This window comes from Balaenoptera musculus, chromosome 8 (assembly GCF_009873245.2).
Source record: "Balaenoptera musculus isolate JJ_BM4_2016_0621 chromosome 8, mBalMus1.pri.v3, whole genome shotgun sequence".
NCBI lineage: Eukaryota > Metazoa > Chordata > Mammalia > Artiodactyla > Balaenopteridae > Balaenoptera > Balaenoptera musculus.
This window is the reverse complement of record NC_045792.1, coordinates 72,961,435-72,981,449: the sequence shown is the minus strand read 5'-3', so window position 1 is coordinate 72,981,449 and position 20,015 is coordinate 72,961,435. Positions and strand designations below refer to the sequence as shown.

Genomic DNA, 20,015 nt, shown 5'->3' with positions numbered 1-20,015 from the left:
TACACACACACACACACACACTAAAGGTGTCCACTGAAGCTTGAAATTTATTACTTTGCTTCCCCCAGCACAGAAGTTAAGACAAATTTCACTACTATCCTTTGTTCCATGATTGGAATTAACAGTGTGTTCCTCTTGACTTTGACCCTTCCTTCTGCCTCTTCCTTTCCTTTTCCATAGTTTTTAAAGTGAAGCACTTTGAAATATACATTTACTGGCTATGTGAACATTTTGTAGTTAATCATTAGAGGGATCCTAGACCAATGAAGAAACCCAAACATTTCTATTGTATTCATCCATGGCATGTACTGATCCAGTAACAATTAACTGGAACTTCCTGGAAATATACAGATACTGGATGCTCTTGCAGAGTAGTTAAAAACAGAAGCTATGGATTCAGGCTCACTTGGGTTAGAATCCTGGCTCTGCCATTTCCTAGCTTCAGGCTTCAGCTTTAAGCCCTTGGGCAAGGCATTTAACCACAGTGAGCCTCGGTTTCCCCACCTAAGATAGGGGGATGATAGTACTGCCTGTAAGAATTATAAAGATTGTTTGGAGGGTTAAAGGACGGACATCATGTGTAAAAGCTGGCAATTAACAAGCACTTGATATATATTAGCTGCTATTCTATAATCCCATTGGCCAAAATACTGCATATTACCACCGATACTTGGGCATTTTCTAACAATCTAAGGGAACCCACAACTTGTCCATTTATTTTAATTCTTCTATTTAATCCTCCCATGAATTATATAAGCTCAGTTATATAATAACTTTTATTATATATTCTAAAGAAATAGTAAGGCACAATGTTCACTTACACAATTAACATGCAGTCAGCACTGGGTAACTCAGAGACACAAATGTCAACAATTTTTGTTCAGGACTCATCTGCATGATACATAAAGTTTTCACTGCTGCTGTGACTCTGCAGACAAGCTTTCAAAGCTGGCCTCCCCACCAGTGGCATCAGAACCATAAGAGAAGCTTAAATAAAACAACAGATTTCTGTGCCCATGCCCCCAAAATTCTGATTGAGAAAGTTTGAGGTAGGGCCTATGAACCTCTCATTTCTGTGCCGAACACGAGACACTAGACCACCAGGGAGCTGCTGGATCTCTGTTTTTGAAAGGCTCCCCGGGTGATGTCTACATATGTACAATCAGGCTCTAAAATGCTGATGCAGAGCACGATCATTTTTTGATTGGATCTGGGCGACTGAGAATAGTGAAACCACAGTTAAAGCACATGTTTTTTTTAGACACTGTAATTACCAATTAGGTGATGGGTGTTGAGTTTGACAACAGAAAGCATTTCTCCAGTGTGGTCACGGCTTGAGAGAGCCATCAGCTTTCCCCAGGTCGTGGATGGCCTCGTTATCCAGCAGTTCCTTCTTCTTGTCACTTGGTCTCACTGCGTTGTTCAGCATTGCTCTAACCACCGTCATCACTGGCACAGAGTGACCGCTGGCCCAAGATTCTGGTAAGGAGCCAAAGAACTTCCTAACCAACCATTCACCTGGGCGAAATTCTTGCCTATCACATAATAGAACTCTAAAGAGAAAAAGAAGAGCAGAGGAAGAGATGGTAAATTGCATTCAGACCATACAGGATGTCACGGATTGAACTGTGTCCCCCCAAATTCATGAAGCGCTAATCCCCAGTGGGATCGTATTTGAAGACACACCTCTAGGGAGGTAATTAAGGTTAAATTAGGTCATACGGATGGGACCCTAATCGGATGGGACTGGTGTCCTTACAGAAAAGGAAGAGATATCAGATATTTCTCTCTTTCTCTCCACTCACACAGAAGAAAGACCATAGGAGGACACAGAGAGAAGAAGCAATCAATCAACAAGCCAGAAGAGAGGCCTCACCCGACACTAACCCTGATGGCACTTTGACCTTGGACTTGCAGCCTCCCATTCTGCAGTGCTAGTGTTATGGCAGCCCAAACACACTAATACAGTGCATAAATGGTTTTATTTGGACACGAAGAGGATTTTAAAGAAGAAGGCAGCCAAAACTACCCAGAAAATTTCAGACTATTCTGAACCTGGCACCACCAACCGTCTACCCTTTCCTTCAAAGCTAAAAGTGGGTTCTTCAGAGAAGCAATCTCCCTCCAGCCAACTTCTTTCATATCTTAGACATCTGTCAGCCTCTTCAAATGAAAAACCAGCTTCTAGGGAATAACCAACAGTGGTGTTCTCTTAGGCAGTAGGAATACTTACCCGGGCCTAAATATGGAGTAACGATCAAATTTTAACTCTTCAACCCTAGCTTCCACTTCTCCCTGTTAACAAAAAAAAAAACATTTTTAGTATTTAATCAAGACCAACTTGCTGTAATGCTTAAGAGAGAATAACAAGAATAACTTGGGGTTTTGAAGACAATCTACTTCTGCAGGTCTCAGTACTAGTTAACATCCTCCCCTAGATTTTTAGATTCCAGAGAGTCTGGGAAGTTAAGGAAGAGATCAGTTAATCCTGATATGTAGTAGAGAGTGAAAAAAGATACACCGAATGAGTAAATGGCTGCATAGTCAGTCCAGCCTGTCATGTGACCTACTGAAACAGATCCAGAGAGGGACATGTTAGGAGTTCAGCCATAAAAGAACTGCCCGTCACTCCAGAATCGGTGCTGCAGGCCAGGGGACATTAACCTTTTTTGGCTTCCAGGTAGTTTCAGGAGGTCAGAAAAACCACAGACTCCCTTGTATTACTCACTTCCTAACAAAACCCACCACATTTCAAGAGACAGAGCATCTAGATGATGCTTTAAATTAAATTTGTTGAACAATCCATGGATTTTCACGCCAGGCATCTCTATAAACAGAAATGCCAGAGAAGCTCGGCCACAGGGATGTTTAAAAGGCCTATGAACTAAGCAGCCTGCTCGACTCCTCCTTCTCGGCCTGTTCATACCATTCATTTGGCACTTAACCTACAGCACTGTATAATCTGCAGTAATACATTTTAATCAATATATTAAAAAAATACATTTTAATCAATGTATTAATAAAACTTTTTTCAATGAATGTTTAATACATTCACAGAAGAGTTGTCCCACCTTCACCACAATCTAGAGTATTTCATCACCCCAAAAGAAACCCCGTACCAATTAGCACTCACTCCCATCCCCTCCCCCAAGCCCGAGCCAACCACTAATCTTTCTGTCTCTATAGATATGCCTATCCTGGACATTTCCTATAAATTAAGTCATGTAAGTTGTGGCCCTTTGTGACTGGCCTCTCTCATTTAGCATAATGTTTTCAACGTTCACCCATGCTATAATATGTCATTTCTTTTCATAGTTAAATCAATGTTATTTTGTAGGTATATGCCACATTTTATTCATCCATGCATCAGCTGATGGATATTTGAGTTGTTTCAACTCTGTCTCTGATGATGTCTTTTATGAGGGTGCATTTCTTAGTTGGCTTTTTACAAAGATGTGTTTTGTCTCTATTAGCAACATGTGTACAAGAGTACCAGGCTGAAACTGCTATTCTTAGAAAGGTCTGCTTGCCAGGTTGTCCTTTGGCCTGTGTCTGGGAACTCAGATTTTAGGAGTGTTCCCGTCATTAGCTAACTGATAAGGGTACTTTACTATGCCTAAACTATTTGTACAAACAATGTGGTTTATGCTGAACACTTGCTTTCCTTCTGGAAGTCTGTAATTTTTTTAGGCTGAGGGTGCCTACGTGACTGACCCCCATCAAAACCCTGGACTCCTGAGCTCAGGTGAATTTCTCTGGTAGGCAATACTCATTGCTGGAGAAATGAAACACGTGTAACTCCACTGGCAGAAGACCCTTGGAAGCTTGAACGTAGATTCCTCCAGAGCTCACTCCATGCACTTCTTTTTCCCTGCACTGACTCAGCTTTATATTCTTTCATTGTAATACATCATGGCTGTGAAGATAACTATATGGCAGTCCTGGGAGGCCTTCTAGCACATTCCCAAACTTGGGGCTGGCTTTGGGGATCCCCCCAAACAAGGAGATTATAATTCCTTGAGGACAAGAACCATACCCAATAATAACATTTAATCTACTCTGGAAAAGTATAAGTATCACTGCCTCAAAGTCTCTTCTCATGCTAAGATTCTGGGCTGATCTTCAAGACCAGGGCTGCAACATCTCATTTCATGATTACTAGATAATCAACAGAGGGGAAGACATTGGAAATTATCTTTCAAATTACTCCTGTTTACTAAATATATCTCCGCAAAAAAGCAGTCCCTGTAGTTATAAAAAATGCATAATATTAATGCATTTAATGCATTTGGACATTACTTAGCATTTTATATTTTTTAGTATTGCCAATTAGCCAGGGTTCTCCAAAGTATACAAAAGATAGAAACATGCACAAACCTTGACTTGCAGATACAAAAAATTGCTTGACTTATCAGCTCCCTTAGAGGACAGCAAGTTGAAATGTTTGCACCCTCCAGCTTTTGCCAGCTCTGCAGACTTCAGGACGTAATCTCGATCAACATGAACAAATCCCTCCTAAGGGTGAAAAGGATGTGAGTTATTTCCAAAAAGCTGTGAGTTCATCTTAAAGATTACTTATCAGCTTGGGTGGCAGGTTAAGAGTCCTTGTGGGGGGGGGGGGGGCGGTGAGGGGGTGGACGAGGATGGGGATCCAAATAAAATGCATCCAAAAAAACAAGAATGTCAGGCTTAGACCCTGGGAATGGCTCCAGTATGATGCTCAGGATAGATGTACCAGCTTTAGTAGCAAGGCCAGACTGCAATGAAAAAACAAGGACAATGACACACAGACACCAAGAAAATCTGCAAGGAGCAAAAGGAACAGTAATATCAGGCTGAGAAACTGGGGTTTTTTGTTGTTGTTTTTTAAATATTTATTTATTTATTAACTTGGCTGCACCAGGTCTTTAGTTGTGGTGTGCGGGATCTTCGTCGCGGCGTGCAGGATCTTTGTTGTGGCATGCAGAATCTTTAGTTGAGGCATGTGGAATCTTTAGTTGTGGCATGCGGGATCTAGTTCCCTGACCAGGGATCAAACCCGGGCCCCCAGCACTGGGAGCGCAGAATCTTAACCGCTGGACCACCAGGGAAGTCCCAAGAAACTGTTTTTAGTCTCACATTTCTTTGTCGTTAATCCTTTACAACCTTACCACCCTCTCTCTGTTTTCTCTATTTTTTTGTGTGTCAACGCTAACATAGCAGGGTCTCAAAGGGTGGCTGAGAACACTACCCACGCACTATGAGAACAAAGTCTATTTAATTTCCAATTTTTGTGTATGTTTTACAACATACTTTACACGTTAGTAAGGAGTGCATCTGCAAATTTTTTTTACTGACAGGTATATAATCAAGAGTGTTTGGAGACCCCTGGTCTAGACTCAGTCCAGTGAGGGTAGCGGTTGGGTCTTTGCTAATTCACATCATCAGTACATGCCCAGCACATGGCAGGTGCTCCAAAAATATTTGAATGAACGAATAAAAGTCCAGCGAAAGCAGAGAAAAGGTAAATCCAATTAGAAAAAAAAAAAAAGAACTAAGTGGCAATCAAACGAAGAGGGGAGAGGATGGTGCAAACAAGAGAATACAGACTGATTTCCAGGGCCTAAGTGAAAGGATACCAGCCTGTACCCAGACTAGGGAATTCCATGTAGTAACAGCTTCTTGGGACCACCACAAAGTCTGGCATCCTCAAACTTGGTACAGCTGAAGAGCAGTCTAAAGTCTACTGAAGCTGAACTTCATGGGTACCCACAACTATATAATGAGGTTTCATATAATGAGGATTCCAAATCTGAAGACTGGATTACTGCCCCAGTGATTTTTTTTGTTTTGTTTTGTTTTTATTTATTTATTTATTTATTTATTTATTTTGGGGTGTGTTGGGTCTTCGTTTCTGTGCGAGGGCTTTCTCTAGTTGCGGTGAGCAGGGGCCACTCTTCATCGCGGTGCGCGGGCCTCTCACTGTCGCAGTCTCTCTTGTTGCGGAGCACAGGCTCCAGACGCGCAGGCTCAGCAGTTGTGGCTCACGGGCCTAGTTGCTCCGTGGCATGTGGGATCCTCCCAGGCCAGGGCTCGAACCCGTGTGCCCTGCATTGGCAGGCAGATTCTCAACCACTGTGCCACCAGGGAAGCCCCCCACTGATTTTTTTTTAAATTAAAAATCTGCCCTCTGGTAGTTGCTGACCCTAAATGTTGTATTTTGTATGGAGACATGTATCTCTCATAAGATAGATAGGCCGCACCTTAGGAAACATCACGCCTAACCCCCTCACTGTGGAGATGTGACAACAAGGTCCAGCGATCCAGGAACTACTGGCTAATAAGTGAGAGAGCTGAGAGCGGAGTGCAAATTCCTGACTCTCTGAGCCGTGCTCTCCACTGTACTCATGTTCCTTCTTACCATCACCAGCTAATAACACAATTAATTCATAACTGTGGTAGTAGGCAGAATAATGGCCCCTCAAAGATGTCCATGCCCTAATCCCCATACCTGTGAACGTGTTAGAGGCTACATGGCCAAGGGGAATTAAGGTTGCAGGTGGAATTAAGGCTGCTAATCAGCTGACTTTGAAAAAGGTTATTCTGTAGTATCCAACTGGGCCCAATGTAATCACAAGAGTCCCTACAAGGGAAAAGGGAAGCAGAAAAGGAGGCTGGAGTTAGGCAACATGAGTAGCACTTGATCCCCCATTGCTGGCCTTAAAGATGGAGGAAGGCACCATGAACCAAGATATGCAGGTGGTCTCTAGAAGCCAGAAAAGGTAAAGAAATGGATTCTCCCCTAGAGCCTACAGAAGGAAATCAGCCCTGTCAACACCTTGATTTTATCTCAGCAGAATCCACATCGGATTACTAACCTATAAAACTGTAAGATGATAAACTTACGTTGTTTTAAGCCACTAAATTTGAGGCAATTTGTTACAGCAGCAATAGGAAATTAATACAGAATTCAATTCTAAAACAAGGGGCCCAAGCAAACTTTTCAAACTTTGTATTGAGGTAGATCATAAAAGAAAAGTAAATATATTCTAAGTATAGAGCTGACTATAAACTGTTCATAAACTAATAAACATCTTCTGCAACCAGCTCCCAGATCCAGAAATAGAGCACCACCGTTACCCCAAAAGCCTGTCTTGTCCTCTCTTCTCATCACTTACGGAGCATTTTTAACTATGTCCACGACCTGCAGGGCAGTGTTGTTCCTCTTTCTCTTTTTAGGTAATATAAACTTAACTCTTAGCCGGGAATCATCCCCATCTCCTTTTGTGTTGTAGACTTTGACATTCAATCCTAATAACGGACTCAGCGACCTGTCCTACACACTGATTGAAACTCATGTTGTTGCTTTCTTAAATCAGTGTGCAGCAAACCAGTTTTAATACTCAGCACATCCTGAGAGTGGGCTGTGATTGATCTCCTCAGAGCCATTCTCTGGATTGAGATTTTTACATGTGCTCAAAATGTGCCAAGAAAAACAACCCAAAACGACATCAAAAAATTCTAAAACACTCTATTTCTCTTCCACATCTATTTTCTTCCCCTCACTCCAATTCACCAGAACTCTGATTTTGATAACACGTTCATTATTCCCAATAAAATTACATCGTTGACTAGTGAAATAAATTCCTTTCTGTTGCTGCTGGTTTAGCACTATTTCTTGGAAGGATTATTAGAGTTGTCTCTGTTAAAATGTTTCTTCTTTCATCAGCGTCTTTAAAAATACGGGAAAGCTTCAGCCAATCACAAGGCTCTAGACCGACGCTGTCCCTCTCACTTAATCCAGGGCCAGTAAAGGGATAATTTGATTAAACTGAGACCCCAATTTATCTGGCTTTAGTTCTGGATCAACCTCTCCTTAATAGAGTCCTGCCGTCTCCAATTGTTTGATGAAAATTAAAGTGACATAAATACCATGGGACTTTTTCAATCTGATTAGTCAGCTAAGGCACATCAATACCACCCCAGCCATCAGCCTCTGGCGTCCCTCCTTTCACCCGCCTGGCGAAGGACTGACAACGGCTCCATGCAGGACGAGCACCCACGCTGCTGCAGAGACCCTCACACTTAGCCCATCATCCCTGCTCAATGGGTCCTGTCGACAAGGTGCCCATACCTTTCTCCACCGCTGTTCTCTGGACAAAGCTCAATACTGTTTTATTAGCAATCAATGGCTGTTAATCCAAAACGATTTCACAAATCCTCTGAGCCCTCAAGCTGATTATAAATACGCATCATTCCAAGCCCACAAACTTTGAATTTCACTTCCCCCACCGTGATGCGTGGCCTTTTAGCTGGTGAATGAAACTCAAAAGCAAAGGGGTCAACGGCTTTCAAGGACTCAGAAACCAAACTTAAACGTGGATCCCGGACACTGACTCAGAGATACCAACACACACTGATATTCTCTGGAGTGAGGAAGACTCCCTTTACAGATAGAAGGGAGCTATCTTTAAGATCTTATTATTAAACCCTTTCTTGTTCTCTAGCAGCTCAAATAAAAGAATAGAAAAACAAACTAAAACAAGCTATTCCATATCCCAGAAACACAATTTTCAGAAAAACCATATTTAGTTTCCCCAACCATATGGCAGAAAAAAAGATGTCTCTTCTGAGAGCATTAAGTCCATTACGTCTTTGTGTCTTTATGATTCCACAGTTGGTGTGTTTTACTCTAAGACAGGAATCAGAGTCCTTCTAGAAAAAGGAAATGATTAAATAAATTCCCACTATAAATTTCCTTTCCCAGCACCTGCTCGAAAAAATAAACACAATATACTGAAATGACACAGCAGAGATATCTTCATGGGCTCTACAAACATCTAGGGAGACAAATTCTCTAATTACTCTTTATTTTAAGTCTTAGGAAAATCCAAAGCTACTAAGTATTCCTTCTAATATTCTTTACCAATGCCTGCAAACTGGGAACACCGTGGCTTAAGAACAACTCATCCTGACAAGGTATTTCAGCACTGACATGCAAGCAGGCAGGAATGAGTCAAGGTCAAGAAGACCCTTTTCCAAGAAGGGAGGATTTCATTCCACAAAGGGTCCCACTTGGCCATATTTCTGCTTCAGATTCTTTCTCCTTCACTCCCTTTTCAATCCAACCCTATAAATTAGACTAGAAAACAGAGACACTGACAAACAACAAATGGTATGACCTGAGACCCCATTTATTTGTGTCCTGGAGGGCACGTCTATATTTGATGTACAGAGGGGGAACCAAGATCTTGGTTAGAGAAAGAGCTCTGGATAGAAAAATAAAATCTTACAGATACAGAGGATTCCTGAGTCAATCTCTATGTTATCACACATTTTTTTCCATTTGGGGCATTCCTTTCTTTGTGTTTTGAAAGTCAGAGAGTTCTGCAGGCCAAAGGGGCTTCGGTGGTCACCACCCTCTCAGTACAGACATGGAGACAGGGGCCCACAGGAGCTAACCAGCATACCCAAGGTCCCACAGCCACTTGGTACCCAAACAGAGGCTATGATCTGGGTCTCACGAAACATCTGGGGCCTCACCACTTCACAAGCCCCCTCCTAGACATCAAATAAAATAGTATAGGTGACAACAGGGGTTGGCAAACTTTCCCTATAAAGGGTGAGATAGTAAATATTTTCAAATTTGCAGGCCTCTATTGCAATTACACAGCTCTGCCATCATTGTGCAAATGTAGCCACTAATAATATATAAAGTAATGAGAATGTTCCAATAAAACTTTATTTATGGATACTGAAATGTGAATTTCTTATATTCTCGTGTCATGACACATTAGTCCTCTCTGAAAATTTTTAACCATTTAAAAATATAAAAACATTCTTATTACCACTGATGAATATAGATGCAAAATCCTCAACAAAATACTAGCCAACAGAATCCAACAACACATTGAAAGGATCACACACCATGATCAAGTGGGATTTATCCCAGGGATGCAAGGATTCTACAATATATGCAAATCAATCAGTGTGATACACCATATTACAAACTGAAGAATAAAAACCATATGATTGGGCTTCCCTGGTGGCGCAGTGGTTGAGAGTCTGCCTGTCAATGCAGGGGACACGGGTTCGAGCCCTGGTCTGGGAAGATCCCACATGCTGCGGAGCAACTAGGCCCGTGAGCCACAATTGCTGAGCCTGTGCGTCTGGAGCCTGTGCTCCGCAACAAGAGAGGCCGCGACAGTGAGAGGCCCGCGCACCGTGATGAAGAGTGGCCCCGGCTCGCCGCAACTAGAGGAAGCCCTCGCATAGAAAAAACGAAGACCCAACACAGCCAAAAATAAATAAATAAATAAATAAAATAAATAAATGTCTAAAAAAAAAAAAAAACCATATGATCATCTCAATAGATGCAAAAAAAGCTCTTGACAAAATTCAACACCCATTTATGATAAAAACTCTCCAGAAAGTGGGCATAGAGGGGAACCTACCTCAACATAATAAAAGCCATATACGACAAATCCACAGCAAACATCGTTCTCAATGGTGAAAAACTGAAAGCATTTCCTCTAAAATCAGGAACAAGATAAGGATGTCCACTCTCGCCACTATTATTCAACATAGTTTTGGAAGTCCTAGCCACAGCAATCAGAGAAGAAAAAGAAATAAAAGGAATACAAACTGGAAAAGAAGAAGTAAAACTGTCACTGTTTGCAGATGGCATGATATATACATAAAGAATCCTAAAGATGCCACCAGAAAACTACTAGAGCTAATCAATGAATTTGGTAGAGTAGCAGGATACAAAATTAATGCACAGAAATCTCTTGCATTCCTATACACTAACAACGAAAGATCAGAAAGAGAAATTAAGGAAACAATCCCGTTCACCATTGCAACAAAAAGAATAAAATACCTAGGAATAAACCTACCTAAGGAGGTAAAAGACCTGTATGCAAAAAACTGTAAGACACTGATGAAAGAAATCAAAGATGACACAAACAGATGGAGAAATATACCATGTTCTTGGATTGGAAGAATCAATACTGTGAAGATGATTATACTACCCAAAGCAATCAACAGATTCAATGCAATACCCATCAAATTACCAGTGGCATTTTTTACAGAACTAGAACAAAAAATCTTAAAATTTGTATGGAGACACAAAAGACCCTGAATAGCCAAAGCAGTCTGAGAAAGAAAAACGGAGCTGTAGGAATCAGACTCCCTGACTTCAGACTATACTACAAAGCGACAGTCATCAAGAGAGTATGGTACTGGCACAAAAACAGAAATATGGATCAACGGAACAGGATAGAAAGCCCAGAGATAAACCCATGCACCCATGGTCAACTAATCTATGACAAAGGAGGCAAAGATATACAATGGAGAAAAGACAGTCTCTTCAATAAGTGGTGCTGGGAAAACTGGACAGCTACATGTAAAAGAATGAAATTAGAACACTCCCTAACACCATACACAAAAATAAACTCAAAATGTATTAGAGACCTAAATGTAAGACTGGACACTATAACACTCTTAGAGAAAAACATAGGAAGAACACTCTTTGACATAAATCACAGCAAGATCTTTTTTGATTCCCTTCCTAGAGTAATGGAAATAAAAAGAAAAATAAACAAATGGGACCTAATGAAACTTAAAAGATTTTGCAAAGCAAAGGAAACTACAAACAAGACGAAAAGACAACCCTCAGAATGGGAGAAAATATTTGCAAACGAATCAATGGACAAAGGATTAATCTCCAAAATATATAAACAGCTCATGCAGCTCAATATCAAAAAAACAAACAACCCAATCAAAAAATGGGCAAAAGAGCTAAATAGACATTTCTCCAAAGAAGACATACAGATGGCCAAGAAGCACATGAAAAGCTGCTCAACATCACTAATTATTAGAGAAATGCAAATCAAAACTACAATGAGGTATCACCTCACACCAGTTAGAATGGGCATCATCAGAAATTCTACAAACAACAAATGCTGGAGAGGGTGTGGAGAAAAGGGAACCCTCTTGCACTGTTGGTGGGAATGTAAATTGATATAGCCACTATGGAGAACAGTGTGGAGGGTCCTTAAAAAACTAAAAATAGAATTACCATATGACCCAGCAATCCCAGTACTGGGCATATACCCAGAGAAAACCGTAATTCGAAAAGAGTCATGTACCACAATGTTCATTGCAGCTCTATTTACAATAGCCAGGACATGGAAGCAACCTAAGTGTCCATCAACAGATGAATGGATAAAGAAGATGTGGCACATACATACAATGGAATATTACTAAGCCATAAAAAGAAACGAAATTGAGTTATTTGTAGTGAGGTGGATGGACCTAAAGTCTGTCCTTCAGAGTGAAGTAAGTCAGAAAGAGAAAAACAAATACTGTATGCTAACACATATATATGGATTCTAAAAAAAAAAAAAAAAAAAAAAAAGGTCTGAAGAACCTAGGGGCAGGACAGGAATAAAGACACAGACGTAGAGAATGGACTTGAGGACACGGGGAAGGGGAAGGGTAAGTTGGGATGAAGTGAGAGAGTGGCATGGACATATATACACTACCAAATGTAAAATCGATAGCTAGTGGGAAGCAGCCACATAGCACAGGGAGATCAGCTTGGTGCTTTGTGACCACCTAGAGGGGTGGGGTGGGGAGGGCGGGAGGGAGATGTAAGAGGGAGGAGATATGGGGATATATGTATATGTATAGCTGATTCACTTTGTTATAAAGCAGAAACTAACACACCATTGTAGAGCAATTATACTCCAATAAAGATGTTAAAAATAAAAATAAAAACTTTAAAGTGGAAAAAAAAAAAAAGACACACGCACCCCAATGTTCATTGTAGCACTATTTACAATAGCCAGGACATGGAAGCAACCTAAATGCCCATCGACAGACGAATGGATAAAGAAGATGTGGTACATATATACAATGGAATATTACTCAGCCATAAAAAGGAAAGAAATTGGGTTATTTGTAGAGACATGGATGGATCTAGAGACTGTCATACAGAGTGAAGTAAGTCAGAAAGAGAAAAACAAATATTGTATATTAACACATATATGTGGAACCTAGAAAAATGGTACAGATGAACCTTTTTGCAGGGCAGAAATAGAGACACAGATGTAGAGAACAAACGTATGGACACCAAGGGGGGAAAGTGTGTGGGGGGGTGGTGGTGGGATGGACTGGGAAATTGGGATTGATATATATACACTAATATGTCTAAAATAGACAACTAATAAGAACCTGCTGTATAAAAAAATAAATAAAATAAAATTCAAAAATTCAAAAGAAAAAGAACTTTAAAAAAATAAATAAATAAAAAATTAAAATATAAAAACATTCTTAGCTCAAGGACTGTTCAAAAACAGGCAGGCTGTATTTGGCCCACAGTCTGTAGTTTACAGGCCTCTGGATTAGAAGAGTGTATCATTTGACTCAGAGGCCATGAGACTTTAATGATGCCTAATAAGTGTGACAATGGCTGCATTCATCACATTAATGGCATTGTCCATTCAACAGACTACAAGAGCCTGGACTTCTGGAGCCTGTGCCTACCAGGTGAGGAGACAAATGAAAAGGTGAAACTAAATCACACCCCCTCAAACTCACTAACCAAATCCTTCTCTTAGTAAGGGGAAAGCACCGTTCTCTGGCCCCTGTGAGGTTTTGCTCTTCACTTATGGCCAATGTAGATCTGGTTTTCAAAGGGTATTTCAACCTTCACTAGCACATAAGTTACTTACCAAAGCAAGGTGAAGGCCATCTGGGACAACAGTACCTGGAAACCCAGCAGGTGAAGAGGACTAATACTGTCTAATGCATCCTGAAAGCAGGTCCAACAAGAAGAAAAGGTTGGCTGCATCAGAATCCCCCAGGAAGCATGTTAAAAATAGGCTTCCGGGCTTCCCTGGTGGCGCAGTGGTTGAGAATCTGCCTGCCAGTGCAGGGGACACGGGTTCGAGCCCTGGTCTGGGAAGATCCCACATGCCGCGGAGCAACTAAGCCAGTGAGCCACAATTACTGAGCCTGCGCGTCTGGAGCCTGTGCTCCGCAACAAGAGAGGCCGCGATAGTGAGAGGCCCGCGCACCGCGATGAAGAGTGGCCCCCACTTGCCACAACTAGAGAAAGCCCTCGCACAGAAACAAAGACCCAACACAGCCATAAATAAATAAATAAATAAATAAATAATTTTAAAAAAAAGAAACCACTTTCTAAAAAAAAAAAAAAAATAGGCTTCCAACCTTATAGATTCTGATCCAGTAGATCTGGATTAGGGCCAAGTCACAAAGTCACTGCATTCATTAGACAACTATGGCTTGTGAATGTGAAAAGAAAGAAGATTAGCATCTAACCAGCTACTGCTAAAGAAAATGGTTTTCCAAACAGCTGAAGAAAGCTAACAGACCTATCCCTAGCACCAGTGTCAAAAGAAATCTGGGTAGACTGAATTCTATGGGTTGCAATGTTCCCCCCTCAAAATTCCTGTGTTGAAGTCCTAACCTCCAGTACCTCAAAATGTGACCTTATTTGCAGATGTAATTAGTTAAGATAAGGTCATTCCAAGTAGGGTGGTTCTTAATCCAGTTTGACTAGTGTTGTTATAATAAGGAGAAATTTGGACATAGCCACAGGCACGTAGGAAAAACACCATGTGAAGAGACACAGGGAGAAGGCAGCCATCTACAAGTCAAGGAGAGAAGGCTGGAAAAGATCCTTGCCTCTCAGCCCTCAGAAAGAACCCATCCTGACAACACCTCTAGCTCAGACTTCTAGCCTTGGGAACTGTGAGACAGAAAATGTCTGTTGTTTAAGCCACCTTGATTATGCTTTTTTGTTATAACATCCATCCCCAGGAAACTAAACTGAAGGTCATAGGGAAATAAGCAGGCTACTCACAGGATTTCAACACTGAGACAGAAACCCTGAATTTCTTGAAGTTGCTAAAGTAAAATGTGGGCTGCTCCAGTTACAAAACAGCTACAGAATGACACTAGGCTTGCCACCAGCTTTGCAATACCCATCTGATGCTCTCTTTTTTTACAGAGAACGCTGCTGACCAGAATACCAGGTGGAGTGAGCTTGGAAATCCACACACCCTCCCCGCCCCAAACAACTATTATTGCCTAGCCACTTGTGAATTGTCACCTCTTTTAAACTGCCTGAAGTTATCACAACCTCCAAACTTCATACTGCATCCAATCTAAATTACCTTCAAATTAAAAAAAAAAAAAAATGACTTCCTGGAGGAAATGTCAGCTTATTTTCTGTCACTATCCTCTTAAACCATTTAAGTCCTAACTTATTTCTGAGATTACACTTGGTTTACCAGTCTTTTCTCTTGCTTACTCGTTAATTACTTTTATCTTTCCAAACTGATTTTGGAGAACAAAAGGTATTTAGTTGGGGGGTGGAGAACCAACTCCATCTAAAAAAATATTCTGGATAGGGAAGACATCCAACTCCTCTGATTAAAACTGCATTACGTGATTTGGATGCAACAAAGCAAATTAGACTTTCCCTTGGAGCGCCCTATTATGAGATTTGCCTTATGTCATGAAAATCAACTGCTCTATGCCCAATGCAGTAGTGTTTTTATTTTGCTGAGTCACCACCAAAGTCAGGCTGGCACTTGAGACAATGTTACCTGCAGTGTACTAGAACAAAAGTTTTTCAATGCTGTCAGAGGGCACATGCCTTGTGACTGTCCCTGGGACAGAAAAGACTGCAGGAGCTGATCAGCAGGAAAATGACCCTTCCTAGGAGAGACAACAACGTGCCAATTCCCGGGAGAGTCAAACTTCTCGATAATCCACACTTCCCAGCACAGAGCTCAAAACTCAGCTGTGTTCCCACGGGCACATGGTAGAACTACAGAAGATTTGGAAATTTGTCCCTACTGAAAGCATAAATAGAATTATTCTTTGGATCACCAGAAAGCCCGGAGAAATACATCTGAGCCTAACTCCTTGGTTGGTATAAACCAATAGTTCTGTGCTCTCGGAATGATTCTGATGCATGGGCCTGTTTATAAACCTATGGTAAGCCCCCATGGCAGCATCGTGGTCCTGCATGTTTAATAGACATGTTTAACTCCAGCAAGTAAATTTTGTCAAAGGGATAAACTATAGTCAAGGTATAAATTAAATAAGATGTATGTATTAACACTTGCCCAGGATCTACATAGTAAGCTCTGATTTCTAACTATGTAGCAAAATTTGACTTCTAGACAGAGGCCGACGCAATTTAGAACATCATTAAAAAAAGAATAAAACGTGTGTTAGGACAGTTCTGCGTCAGTTAAGGCTGAATCACCATTGGGGTTGAATCATCGCTTGGAGGCTGAGTCATCACCGGAGGCTAGCTGAATCGTGCCTCTGTTCTGATGTTCTAGCCTAGAAGTTTAAAGCTTGGCATGAAAACAGGTTGAAGCAAATCACTCAAGTGAGAGAGAATGCTTTAAGTTTAAGACATTTATAAAGAAACCAAAAAAACTTACTGCTAAAAGCATGAGCCAGTTACTTTTACTCAGACATAATGGTTTGCGTAAGTCAGGGCAAGTAGTGACCACGATACCTGCAAAAGTTAAGACCATGTAAATATTTATGACATCTCCAGCATGCAGGCCTGAACTCAAGGATTATGCTGAAGGAAAGATGAACTTATAAGTACTATTCAAAGTATAGCAAAGGCTAGGGCAGTATATGGAATCTTAAATGATAAGAGCTAATTTACACTTAAGTGCAGCAAATATAAAGCAAAAGAGGGAGCAAAAATGGAATCTTCGACATTACTGACCAGAGAAAAGGGAAAAGGGTAGATTCCTTCCTTACCGCCCCAGCTTTCTTTCTGGTGGTACCCAGGCAACAGAATCCAACATCATGACCTTGAAAGGCAGAAGCGTAGTCATCCAATTTCTCAAAGTCCACCACTTCTTGATTCTAGACAACAAAGACATAGCTGTATATTACTTGAAGTTATTAAAACAAAACAAAACAAAAAAAACAGACAAAAATACCCCCTCTAGATTTAAAGAATAAATGACAGAACATTACTAAAGAGTCCACCCACTTAACATCAAATTTTGCAAGCTCATTTTCTCCCACCAAAAAGCAATTAATCTGAATTCAAAAATCAACAATGTACTTATACGTCCACAGTACACACAATTGGACTAGGTGTGATCTAGATCTCTAAAGTCAGGTTCAATTATAATTTTCTCTCTGGAAAAATAAAAGACCTGTCTGTATACTACCAGGAGAAATACCAATGAGGTATAATGTTGGGGAAGGAAATGGTGTTTGGAGTCTCAAAATCTAGGTTTGAGTCTTGGGTCTGCTACTTACTAGGCATGTTAATAATTTTGGCCAAGTTACTTACATGTCTCAATTTCTTCAGCAGTAAAATGTGAATGATAATCTTTCCCTCAGTCTACACCACGACCCACCTGCATTAGAATCAGTCAGCAGGTGCTTGACAAAAAGGCATATTCCTAGGTCTCACACCAATACTCCTGAAGCAGAAACTGCACTTTTAATAAGCACCCTCGGTAATTCTCATGCCCATGGAAATTTAAGAACCTCCATCTAACCTCTTAAGTTTGTTGTGAAGCTTAAAAAAGAAAAGTTTGGGAAGTTCCCATCATTCAGGACTTTAAATAAAATGTTGCTTTCCCTCTCTACCATCGACTCTTTCAAAAGCATTTTCTTGGTACCATACACAATGCTGAAGAAAAGTATGTTTACAAAAAGTGCCTGACCAAAAGAGGCGCCACCAAAACTCAACTGTCAAAAGCACAGAACTCGATTTCAGTTTCTAATGACCAGAGGTGCCTGACACACCCCCATGAAGCCAGACGATGAAGATCACATATTACCTGCCTAAGTCTGAACAAAGATGTCCATTTTAACAGAAAAGTCCTGAGGGACCAAAGACATATGCAAAATGACCTGATCACGACCTGCAGGAGTCATGAACATTTATTTGTGAGACCGTTTGTTGTTTGGAATGTTCCACCTGTGGGTCCAGGTTGGGGGGGGGGGGTCTCAGAATTACACTATAGTTTAATTTACTGCAGTTCACAAATAACTCCATTTACAAGGGGAAAGGAATCTCCATCAAGCTCAGGCTTCAAATATTTAGGGGATTAACACCGGACTGAAGTCTGCTGTATCAGTGGGTTAACCACGAAAAGTGTAAGTGACAGGAAAAGGGACTATTCCACTTACAGACACAAGCCTGCAGCCCTGAGAAGTCAGGCAGGGCAAATTCTTGTAGGTGAATAACCCCACCTCTCAGTGCCATAGGCCTTTCCCCCTCTGCAAAGCAATTTCTGATTCGCTAACTTTAGTGTGTAGTGGACAGGTAGACAAAACAAGCAATGGGGTTGAGAAAATTACCCAAGGTCACAGGGATTTTTTTTTCTAGAAGCCAGCTTAAAGGACCCTGGAAGCATGGCTCTTCTCTGTCTCCCTAGACCCCCTTACACTTAGGCCCCACTTTATGGGGATCGAGACTGAGAGAAGGGCTTTGTCCAAGGCCTGCCAGTGAGGGAGAGGCCCACCTGGACCTACAATCCAGCTTCCAGTAAGGCCTCTCACAGACCAATCGTGCTCACGCTCTGAACACCTCCTGCCACCATTGCAGGGCAATGTTCAGCCTTGCAGCATAAAATATGCTCACTCTGAGGAACCACTGCGGGTACATTTTTGAGACCCAGCTCAAATACCCACCACGTTTTTATAAGCTTCCTCGTCGAAGGTGAGCTTCCTCCGGCCAATCAGCGTGACTTTGGAAAACAGGCCCTGCTCCAGGATTTCTTTCAAGAGCACTCTGCCGGTTTCCCCGCTGGCACCCAAAATAAAGACGGATTTATTCTGCATCCTGAAGTCTTCTCGAAGCCTCGGTAGCGCTTCTGTCTCAGCCATGCTACAGAAATAACATTAACAGGTGCTGGTCTCGGGATATTTAAAGGGACAGCCGTGCTTACCCTGGGAACAAAGGTTATTTGTTCTGGAGGAAGATATGGTTATTCTCTGCAGCCTGGGCGCAGGGGAAAGTGCAGAGTCACCCTCAGGGCGGGGCGCCGTATTGGTTCCCCGCTCCTGAGCCAAACCACACCTTGGAAGGGGCTGGAACAGGGAATGCGCCCAGGTACCAGGAGGCCTCGTTCCCCCACGGTGTACCCGACTCCGGCCCCTCCTGCCTCCGCCCGCAGGGGCGCGGAGCCCAGCTTGGTCCCCCACGCGGAGGGTTTACCTGGAGCCGGCCCCCGGCCCCGCGTCCTCAGGCTGCAGCACGAGCAGCGCGATCACCAGCACCGCCGCCGCCAGCGCCGCGCTCAGGGCTGCGGGCAGGGACATCCGGCCATCCCTCCAGCCCGGCGGCTTTCCTCCCCTCGCCCGACTCTGCGGGGCCCCTCCCCGGTCCGCGCCTACCCGACTTCGTCTTCCGGGTGACTTCGCTATATCGCTGCTCACCCCGCCCACAGGGGCGGGATGTGGAGGGGTGGCCCGCGCGCGGACCAGAGGGTGCCTGGGCGCTGGCGAGGGGGGCCCAGAGCACGTGCGCAGCACCAAGCTAGGTAGGAAGCTCGGAGACCACTTCCTAAATATCGGGAATCTCCGGAACCTTCTCCCCGGCGTTCTTCCTCACCACCTGGGCTGAGCTCGCCCTCATCCAAGGCCTCAGCCAATAGACTTGATCTTCGTTGAGCCCTTTCTAAAACCTGTAATGTCAACTGTGTGTTGGACATCTTCATCTTGAATTCACCACATCAAAACGTAACCCTTCCCTTCTAACCACCCCAAACAGCAATAAAACCAGTCTACTCCTTGCCTCTCTTCAGTGTCACCATCCGTATTCGTCCGCACAATCTTCATTCACCCCTTCCCTCTCAAGTCAGAAATTCGGACTGTCACCTTTGACTCCTTTCTCCGCCTTACCACATTCTAGATTAATCACCAAGGCCTGCTATCTTCTCTGCCTTTCAAATACTCTCTCATGTAATTCAAGTTCTCATTGTATCTCACCAGTACAACTGGTT

At 42.3% G+C, this 20,015-nt stretch overlaps 1 protein-coding gene across 1 annotated transcript; it reads right to left on the bottom strand.

Annotated features, from left to right (window-relative positions):
* Positions 1–758: 758 nt before the first annotated feature.
* Positions 759–19,418, bottom strand: HTATIP2 (HIV-1 Tat interactive protein 2). The gene is made up of 6 exons (XM_036861837.1): positions 19,229–19,418; positions 18,703–18,898; positions 16,804–16,911; positions 4,378–4,515; positions 2,234–2,295; positions 759–1,553 (listed from the first exon to the last, which is right to left on the bottom strand). The coding sequence occupies exons 1-6, from the start codon at positions 19,330–19,332 to the stop codon at positions 1,328–1,330; spliced, it is 834 nt and encodes a 277-aa protein (XP_036717732.1). The 5' UTR covers positions 19,333–19,418; the 3' UTR covers positions 759–1,327.
* Between the last annotated feature and the right edge of the window lie 597 nt (positions 19,419–20,015).

Coding starts and splice junctions, on each gene's coding strand:
- HTATIP2 (XM_036861837.1), bottom strand. CDS start 19,332: ATGTCCCTGCCCGCAGCCCTGAGCGCGGCGCTGGCGGCGGCGGTGCTG. Junction 18,899..19,228: donor GGGCCGGGGGCCGGCTCCAG/GTAAACCCTCCG, acceptor TTATTTCTGTAG/CATGGCTGAGACAGAAGCGC. Junction 1,554..2,233: donor TACTCCATATTTAGGCCCGG/GTAAGTATTCCT, acceptor TTTTCTCTTTAG/AGTTCTATTATGTGATAGGC.